Genomic DNA, 10,959 nt, shown 5'->3' on the forward strand with positions numbered 1-10,959 from the left:
TAAATAAAAAAACAGACAGCATACTGAATTCTTATTAGCAATGATTGACTGTTTAATTTAAGCCTCTAATGTGAACTCTGTACCTGTTGTGTTACACATTTAACAAGCATGACAGCTGAATAGCTGAGGGAGGGAATCACAGGTCCTGTTTCACACATTATTGAGATTGCTTCGAGGTCTTCCCTGAGGTGTTAAGTGAATGTTTAATATGTGGAGAATGTACTGAAGAATAAAACAAAAACAAAAAACTGACAAGTTTATACCAGCATTGACCAACATGGAATTAATGCGGGTTTATGCTGGATTTTTCAGCAGGGATGTCATTAGTGAGTCAATCACTTTTGAATTTAGATTTTGAGACAAATGTGTTCACAATGTAAAATTGTAGAGTGCACTTTCAGTTTGCCATCAAGAATGCCATCCTTCTGTCATATTACCATGAGCAATGAAGCCTTGGAGGTGTATTGATTTGGTCATAGTGTGTATCCATTCCAATTGGGAAAAACTGCAAACGGAATGCAATTGAATTCTAATCTCTTGGGAAATGTATTCCAATACGATTTCTAAATAATGCCTCCAAAAGAAAAATTGCCCGTGTGCAAAAAGTGATACAAAAAGTAAAAACCCTCTGATTTCAGGCCTCCTGATGAATAATTTACCATGTACATATTCTAGATTTGTGCGTGTGCGTATGTTAGCCGCATTGGTGCAACTGTTCAGGCACAGCATTAGTAACGGACATGAAAAGATTTCCGTGGGAATGTGCAAAGAAACACTGCATGTTTTCTCTCTCTCTCTCTCTCTCTCTCTCTCTCTCTCTCTCTTGCAGTGAAGTGTGAGCCTTTACCACGATGTGGAGGAGGAGCTTCCATATGTGAGGGGGAGTGAGGGAGGGAACACGAGAGGCATAGAGAAGCGGAGAAGCGGAATGAGAGGAGATGAAGCCTGTTCAAGTGGTCACATTCTGCAAGCAACACTAGCTTTTCTGGAGACCAGAAGCTTCTCAATATTATAATGACACTGAGTCATGGATATACAGTCATGGTTCATCTCATGAGCCGGTAAGTAAATACAACTGAATGAAATTCTCATACTGTCATTAGATGTGGACTCTGTGTCAGAACACAGTGAAATTTCCTAAGACACCTCAAGAATGTTGTTTAGTGTATGTATCTTTCAATGATGACCTTGGACAGCATGGGCTTTGGTTTTACATGACTTATCTCCATTTATCTGAATATACCTTCACTCTACAAGATGCATTTATATAATGCATATGATTTCTAATGCGTCTGGGTAAAGATGTTTCTTTATGCAATGTGTACGTATACTCAATTTGCATTTAGTATATTTACACTGCATCTCGCATGCTTCATTTACAAAAATTTTAAGTCATATTCTTTAACAAGTCTCTTTTGAAATCTCAATCCACATGCAGTTCATGTACTGAGATGCTTTTATTTGGCTCATGAGTTCATGAAAGTTTGACTAAATTAATTTTAAATGGCAAATGAGTTTGAAAGGGGGGTTAGAGACACATGCGGTGCTGTGTGAGACAGATCCGCGCACCATTTGACAAGTGACAAAACGGATGCACTCCGTGACTGTAACCAAAGGGATCAGTTTAAAATACCACCTTATTGAAGGACACTTCATGCTATATTCATTGGCAGCTTGGCAGCTGGCTTCACATCAAAGACAGTCAGGTGTGTTTACAAAGGGATTGTTCCCAAGCAAAGATGCCAAAGACAAAGACAGAGATGCCAAAAGCCAAACAAACTTGTGTGGTATGAATCCATAAACAACCTTACCTGCACCTTCTAATCAATAAGGCTGTAGCATAACTCACAGATCCTCAGAGCTGATCTGGTTAAGAGGCTTTTTAAAAAAAAAAATTATTGCATTGGCGATTTTCAAGTCATTTCTGAAAACACTTCTATGCTGAGAGAGTGAGATGAAAAAGAGAGAGGCTCTTAAAATCTACTTTTGAAAAATAAAGATTGCTTTTGAGATCACTTTACAAATAGTCAATACACATCAACAAACCACCATTTTATTTTTAAGAAATCAAATGTCTTTTAAAATTTCTTTATTTTTTTATTTATTTTTTCTCTCCTCTCTGTCCATCCTTTTTTAACTTCATATTTACTCTCGATTATGGATAAAGGCATTGCAGAAGCGAGAAAATAACTATGATAAATGTATCCAGGAAAGCTTCACCTCTCAGAGTAAACGGCTTCCTGTTCATTTCCTCCAATTTACTACTATAAAGGTCTTGTTAAATGAGTCATGCTCTGTTCCTGCTTGAGAAAAAAAATATCATGTGATCTTATGGCGTGCATTGTTTAATCAAACAAAACAGTAGATGTAATGAAATTGTTTTAGAAGAGGGACTGAAGATCAGCATTTTAATTGTATCATGATGAATGCCTGACAACCAATTATAGCCTAATAGAACATGTCCACATTTCTGCATGGAGCAGATTAGTCACCTATATTCTGCATACTTTTTTTATTGTCAGCTGGTTATGTCACACTTTGTCAGCCTATTAAGGGAGAACAGCTCTACATTTGCGTAGATCAATTTCCTGAAAGCTCTTGCTTTCCCCACATTAATGATCCTCTTTGCAATTTCAGGTTTGCATTACTTTTCCAGAATTCACCTATTGCATTATATTGTTTTGTATTAAATTCAATTGTAATATTTTTTAAAATAAATATATTCCAGCACTCTTATTAACTTACTTGAGAAGAAAAATTATTTTTTCACCCCAATTTTTTCTTATCCCATTGCAATTTGTCCTGGTTTAAAGCATAAATCTATCAAAATGCTATACATTTAGATGCAATGAATTCAAGATATGAAAACTTGAGTCTTATCTCACACACTTTTACTTCTCAAATGAATGTATCTCAAGTCCCAATTATCAATTAAACAATTACAAATCTCAAGTCTCAAATGATATGATCTATAAGTTATGACAACATATGTGTATACAGTACATTGCTTTAACTCATCAAAATAAGTTAAGCAATTTTCAACTTTTTTTATACGTTATACAAGTCAAACATTTTTTAAGTCAGTTTAATGTAATTTAAATTGAAATTACTTAAACATCCAAGTTGATTGTACTTAAAAATGTAAGGCTTTTTTTTTACAGTGAAGAACACATGTAACCAGATCAGAGACCAACTAGTTTGAAACTGAATTTATCTCAGTTGAAATTAAATCAATCAAATCAAGGCTATAAAAATATTATTTATCATGAAGATGTTTGGTGTTTCCATTCCCTATGTATAATTTACTATGTGTGTTTGGGAAAGATAAAAAGTTATGTCTTTTTCTTTTTTCTTCCCATAGCCTGATCAATATTTGAAGAGGAGAAGTCGATGCTGACTGTTTCTGAGCAACACCTATTGGGACATACTGTGGGATTAAGCGCTGGTAGGCAATTGCATTCCTTCTCTTTTGTCAGATCCATAACCAACAACAGCATACTAATGTGATCCTGCCATAATCCAATGTATTGCACTCTATTCAGTCCACAATATCATGCCATTATTGACACATCTATATTTTTATCCGCAAACAAATTCCCACTAATATCTTTGATGACTAGAAAGTTCATTTGTCCATTTTCATTTTGATTAGCTCTCAACCAGATGGGGACATGCTCTTCATATCTTGACTGGTTTGTTGCCCTTGGAGAGGTTATGATAGCTTTCTGAAATTGATTTTAGTCTTGTCTCCATTTCATTCTTCGTTCCTCTTTGTACTTGCACCAGCTTTCATGATCTTTTGTAATCAAAATGTACTTGTTTCATGTTCATCATAATGACTTCTTGAGTCTGATCCTCCTGATATTTGCTTTCAATGACGGTCTAGCTATAAAACTTCTCATAAGGGCTTTTAAATCTCACCACAATGTGATTCAGATTCGGAAAGATTTGTGAGATTTGCAACCATGGGCTTATTAATCAAATCCCCACATTTTTTTTTTTTTTTTGTGCGAGGAAAGTCCCTAGAATCTAACTCTGTGTCTTATCATTTACGTCCTCTTTGCAGGTCTCTGGAACTTCACATCTTAAAATGTCAGATCACGAGGACCTGACTAAAGCCATGGGACACTGGAACGCCTCCGAGAGCTACCAGCTCAACCCAGCCAGTGTCATTGTGTCTGTGGTCTTCTCGCTCATCTTCCTCTTAGGGACCATTGGGAACAGTCTGGTACTGGCTGTGCTCCTCAGAAGTGGACAGGTTGGGTACAACACCACCAATCTGTTCATCCTCAACCTCAGTGTAGCCGATTTCTTCTTCATCATCTTCTGTGTGCCTTTCCAAGCAACCATCTACTCTCTGGAGGGTTGGGTTTTCGGGTCCTTCATGTGCAAGGTGGTCCACTTCTTCATCAACCTCACCATGTATGCTAGCAGTTTCACTTTGGCGGCGGTGTCTGTGGACAGGTACGTGTTTTGTTTTTCCAATTATAGGCTTTTTTATTATTAAATAAACTCTCTTAAAACATTTTTCACACTCTCGCTGGTTTATTTAATTTGGCCAATATCAGGTCCAACAGTGTATATGCACATTGTCCTTGTTTCCCTTTTTCTCCAATTAATGAAATTCCCATCAGTGTCATTTCCACAACATCTCAAATTATGTTTTGTGTTTAATGGCATTCTGTGATGGAAAAAATGGTGGTGGAAATTACATTTTTGGAAGAAAACAGACAACTTCTGTCTTGAAAAGGCTATTTTTATACATAACATTTTATCTTTTTGAACATGTAATCATATTTTTATGATGGATTGTCATAGTATAAAAATGAAAGGTCATGTGCTACTGTTTGTTTTACCCTTGTCCTAGATCAAGTATGATGAAATGATGAAGACATGGTAAAAAGGTTTAATGTGATATTCATACCCTAGTGAAAAATTAATATACTAAAATGCATCTGAAATACATTTATTTTCTGCTAAGTATACTACAAATACATTTATATATATGTACTTAATATACATATCCTGCAATTGCACTTTTAGTATACTAAATACTAAAGTCTGCTACATTGGAACAACTAATTTTGTACTTAACACACTTTGTGCAGAAATAGTGCTGAAGTCCAACTAAATATATACTTAAGTGTATTTGATTGTGCTAAAGTCGAACTATTGCAAGTACACTTTAGGTACACTTTAGGTTTAGGTTGCATTTAAAGACTGAAATTATACAGAGATCATACTATCCTTAATAACAGATATTAAAACACATTTTAGACTTAATATTAAGAAATGTGCATTGTGCAATGAAGAAGTACTCCAAATAAAGTTTAATTATAATATTTATATCAGTGAGTCTCAAGCGATATGTCAGTAAATATTTACATTTTTTTATTTTAAATACATTTTTGTATAGGTTTTTTTACTAGGGTATAGCAATCAGAAGAAAATTGGAATCTAGTTTTAATAAATGTCATCAACCTCTGGGACATAAAAGTTAAAGGCCACCCTGATGATTGTACATTATACTAATACTGTCAAGTGAAGTTCATTCTAGGCATAATAACTTCGCGGCTGTATACTTTGACATAACATTTTCAATTGGGGTATAAAATGACAGCCTAAATGAGAACCTAGCAATATTGTAATTGGTCAGGGCCAAGGTTGTTATTTAATGAAATGGATCTTCTGAACACTATAGGAAGTCTTGCAAATTGCAGTGGCAAAGGTTGGAGTTTAACTGATTAAATGTCAGTGGAGTTATCAGCAACCACCCACTTCATTAACAAAACACCTCCAAAAACCAGCATCGCATTATTCCTGCCTTTACAATGAAACAGTGAAAAAAGAACCTTTAGAAGCACCCACCCATAATGCCTTAGCTAAAATTACGTTAGGCCTATTTTAACATTAAGGTCGAACTAAAGCACCAGTGACGAGTGGGACTTGCTGCATGAGAGCGCCAGGAAGCCTTTTTCTTGTCAAAATAATGGCATAAATGTAACAAGGCCACCTATACGCCGTAGTGTAATATGTTACTCACAGCCTGAGCAACAGACCCACTGCCCTCCATCCACCCTAAAAGTGTTTACCTTTGGAAAAATCGTGTTAACCTGCTCTTTGAAAAATGGTTCTGGGCTCAGCGGAGACTGAGAATACCCATCGGAAATTACCTCGCCTTCAGGTAGAAAACAAGAAGACCCATTCATCTTGTGCACAGAAACACACTGATTATATTGATCATGCGTTTTTGGTCAAACTCAATTTGAGGAAGCACCACTCATCTTTTGATGAACATTTCCCGTGCTTTTTTTATACATGACTACACTGTAAAACTGTGAAATTAAAAAGTTTAATAACTGCAAATGAAATGAGTTCATTTAACTCAAATATAGTAATATAAACCGAATGACTTAGAGCGTGCTTTGGTTCAGACAGTATATGGAGAATAAATGTTGAAATTAAGTGTTATTTGGCGTGTTTTTGAACATGATCAATATAGGAATTAATATAAGAGTAGATGTGTTAGTGTTAAAAGGGTTTCTGTTATGTTTCAGTTTTGCAGGCGCTACTACTAGTAAAGAGTAGAGCCTGTGGTTTGGTCGATGATGGGCTGCAAAATCTTAAGACTATGCTTCTTGTTGTTTTAAAGGTGTAGTAAGTGATTTCTGAGAAACACTGTTGATACCTGAAATCAACCCAAATATCATTGCTCCACCCCCAAAACGCACAAACATGCAATGCAAGAGTGGATGTCTCTCCTAGCTGGTGTTTACGATGTAAAGAAGCCATCAATGTCTTGTGTGATTGGTGCATTTCTTCTTTTGCAGGTATCTGGCCATCCGTTACCCCTTACGCTCCAGAGAACTGAGAACGCCGTGTAACGCCATAGTCGCGATGGTGGTCATCTGGGGCCTGTCGCTTGTTTTCGCCGGGCCTTATTTGAGTTACTATGACCTCATCGATTTCGAGAACAGCAATGTGTGCGTACCTGGGTGGGAGGAGCATAACCGTAAGGTTCTGGACACCTGCACCTTCGTTTTCGGATATGTTATTCCTGTGCTCATCGTGAGCCTTTCCTACACACGCACCATCAAGTACCTCTGGACAGCAGTCGACCCCCTCGATGGGATGTCGGAGTCGAAACGAGCCAAGCGCAAGGTCACCAAGATGATCATCATAGTCACAGTGCTCTTTTGCATCTGCTGGCTACCGTACCATGTGGTCATTTTGTGCTACCTCTACGGAGACTTTCCCTTCAATCAGACTACGTATGCCTTCAGGCTGCTGTCCCACTGCATGGCCTACGCCAACTCCTGCCTCAACCCTATCGTTTACGCCCTGGTGTCCAAACACTTTCGCAAGGGCTTCAAGAAGGTTTTCAGCTGCATCCTCAGCAAAAAGGGACGAAACAAGGTGCACGTGGTCCATGTGGCCAACACCGTCCCTGGCTTCGAAGCGGGATCCACTGAAGTGTCTCAAATGAATGAAGAGAACGCCAGACAGAACGAGAGCGAAATGGTCAACCGCCCACTCGCAGAGCCACAGGACACCACTATGACTATAACGTTGCCCTTCCAGAATCAGCCATGAAAATAAAGCGCATGGCTAATGATGCCTTACAGAAGCCTTATTAACAAACTCAAACAGAGCCGGAGGATTTCAGCAGCTTTGATCGACATCACAATGGTTTTGCACTGAATGAGCACAGTGGAGACGGCAGTTAAGATTCAAATCGCTGTGCAAATTGAAATCGTACATTCAATTTGATTCTCGTACAAATGCATATTTGTGTTTTGCTTGGTTATGTTGGTGCCAATGCTAGACAATGTCTTATTTGCAACCTCCTCTCTTTTTTTAGCAGCATCGTCTGTTTGTTTTCTATTGAAGTGTTACCCTCTGAGCATGTTTCAATTTAATGCTGTGATGATGACTATTCTCCTGTGAAAATTTGTTTCCAATTATTCTGCATAACACTTTAATATCTGAAGAGCCCTGTGTCTTTATGTGAGCAAAGCTGTGATTTCCTACTGTGCTTGAAGCTTTTAAGAGGAGTCTTTGATTATGCTCCTCAGCTTCGCTTAACAAGCTCTTTAAAAAAATATGCTTGCGTTAAGTACTGTATGTACTTGCTTTTACCTCTAATATTCTTTGCTGTTTTAGAAAGTCTTGAAAATTATTTGATTGTTGAGTTTTATATCAATAACTACATTACATATTAAAATACAAAAACCCTAAAACCAGGGTTATTCAGAAAATCTCAGAATACAGGCTATTCCAACAGTGTACTATGTATGATTATTGTGCTGCATTAAAGTAATATTCTGGATTCAGTACAAGTTAAGCTCAACTGACAGCATTGATGGTATGATTACTGCAAAAGTTAATTTTGAACTGTGCCTCCTTTTCTTCAAAAAGGCGAAAATCTGGGTTACAGTAGCGGTTTACAATATAAGTGAATTGAGTCAATAACGGGGGTGTAAAATATTAAGTGTCAAAATGGATTTTTTTATTATTTCAATACGTTCACTGAGGTTTACTTACAATGTTAATAACGTTTTTTGCATGCGCACACACACCCACACACAAAATTTTATATATATATATATATATATATATATATATATACATATGTGGGAAAACAATTATTTTCAACCTTCATTCTGACCCTCTGTCTGAAATGATACGTTTTTAAAGGGCGGCTCCTTTAAGGCTTGTCATTAAATGGCTACTGTTATGACTGGCTAATCATCTGATGGCTATGATTCTTTGCGAACTCTTCAATACACTGTGCTTGTTATTTTATAAAAATGTTATATAAAATGTCACTATGTTTATAAGGAGGAGGACATCTTAAGCTATGAAACTTACAGGATGTTTAATGGTTCAAAGACCTCTTATCTGTCAAAAGATCATGGCAAATTAGATTTCTCATGTCATAACCTCTTAAAAATACTTGCTTTTCCGATAGTACAGCCACAAGACATAAACAATATGCAAGTTAATATGATTTTAGTATGAAAGAAATGTTTACTAACCTTTTCTGTGCAAAACATATTTACATTTTTACAATGCTGTTGGCATGACAACATCTACAACGACCATAAAAATAATGAAAACAACTTTACATCTCAAATAACACACAAGTTTTAACAGAATAATCAATGTAAGCGCTTAAAGTTATAAGATTCACATTTATGCTTTTAAATCCTTAAAAAAAATGCCCTTTTTATTTCTATTGGACTAAAAATCTTCTCTTAGCTTTTTCTCAAATAAAAAAAGAGATACGCAAAAAAAAAATTGTGTGTGTTATAATCAACATTATGGCACAAATGCTGTCGATTGAGCTTAACTTGTACAGAACCTGGAATATTTCTTATCTGTCTCCAGTTCATTTATGACGTATAATGTACTGTAGCTACACAACAAGTGTTTTGTTGGAAGTTTTGAATTTGATGTTGACAGTGAATTTCAATAAAATATGCATTGGTATTCCTTTTGGGCCAGAATAATGTTTTAATATATGCAAATAAATCAGAAGATAAATGAACCCAGTGCATTTAGCAGTAGGCTGAGCAACCTTGAACCAGCCTTTGGGAGATGATTCACAGCAGATCAAACTGTATTTCCCCTGGAGGCTCAATGAGAGAGCAGCAGCATTAAGTGAAAATTAAAATTTAATGTCTTCAACTGAAAAACAACTTGAAGTCATAGGAGTGAGGGAAGCATTGATGCACATACCATAAAAACAATCAGTTCAGATGCACTTCTTAAGTTATTACAACAACATAGTCTAAACTAACAAAAAGGTAAAAACAAATCATTTCACGATTGTTGTAGCTTTTAGAGGCTTTCTTTAAAAATGTCCTCCATCTTATTCAAGGCAGACTTTCTAAACCTCATCAATTATAATGTTTCATCACTTGGAGAAGCACTTTGGTAATCATTTCAAATCAGCCCAGAAAGACAATTTCTTTCTACCAGATATACTGAGTTCATGTTTATTATGGTCATGGGCTATTTATTCTTATTACACTCTTGGCTTTTTTTGAAAATGTAACACTAAAACATTGCTCATAAATATGGAACAAACCAGTCATGAAAAATGTAAAAAGCTTTAATATCAAGTTCTCATCAGTAATGCAGCAAAGAAAATGAAGCCTCGGTTGGCTTGTTCACATTATTTGAAAGCTTCCATAAACAATTAAGCACCCGCTGCAATTTCTATGCACTTATGGCAGTTAGTTCATCCAAGGATGTTTATTGAATCTCTCTGTGTCATTACAGTTAATTTAGCACATCTGTCAAGCTGTAGAATTAAGAAGCCAATTCCTAATGCTTGGAGTGATCTGACCATATGAACGTCAATGTCTAACTTTGATCAATAAATCAAGAAAATAAATAATTTAATATGCTAACATCTCCATTTAGGGATGGATATTTTGCCAAACTGTTTGGAGACCACGATGAGATCAACACTGCAACTTGCTGGCAACAGTATTTATTCCTCTCAGCACTCCACTGTTTCCTGAGAAAATGCCATTTATTAAACACTCTAATATGTTAAAGGCACACTGTGGAGAAATTGTGTTTTTGTCAAACAGCGACCCCTAGAGTCGCTTTGGAATACTTGCACTGTCGTAAATACCACTCCACCCCCCAAAAGCGTCGTCTGATATCCCTCAGGACTACGTGATAAATACACCTCACAACACCTGAGTTCAGCTGGCAAGCTAGGCAATAAAACATAACGCAAAAAACACGTAAGAGAAACAAGTGTTTGTTAGCATGTCTGTTAACAGCTCTGATAATCGAAAGCTAGCTAGACCATAATTTCCATGTGGAAATTATTGGACTGGTCTAATTATCAGCAATGGATGAATGAACAGCATGCAAAAAAAATGACATACTACAAGCAAGCGCAACAACATACAACATAGAATGCAAACAAGTTTACAA

At 36.4% G+C, this 10,959-nt stretch overlaps 1 protein-coding gene across 1 annotated transcript; it reads left to right on the forward strand.

Annotated features, from left to right (window-relative positions):
• The first annotated feature begins 922 nt into the window (after positions 1–922).
• galr2b (galanin receptor 2b) lies at positions 923–9,492 on the forward strand. Its single transcript, XM_084108465.1, has 4 exons — positions 923–1,061; positions 3,362–3,445; positions 4,067–4,464; positions 6,831–9,492. Exons 3-4 carry the CDS (start codon positions 4,091–4,093, stop codon positions 7,591–7,593), a joined length of 1,137 nt encoding a protein of 378 aa, XP_083964591.1. The 5' UTR covers positions 923–1,061; positions 3,362–3,445; positions 4,067–4,090; the 3' UTR covers positions 7,594–9,492.
• Positions 9,493–10,959: the final 1,467 nt, after the last annotated feature.

The sequence above is a fragment of the Abramis brama genome (genome assembly GCF_963993115.1).
Source record: "Abramis brama genome assembly, chromosome: 1".
NCBI lineage: Eukaryota > Metazoa > Chordata > Actinopteri > Cypriniformes > Leuciscidae > Abramis > Abramis brama.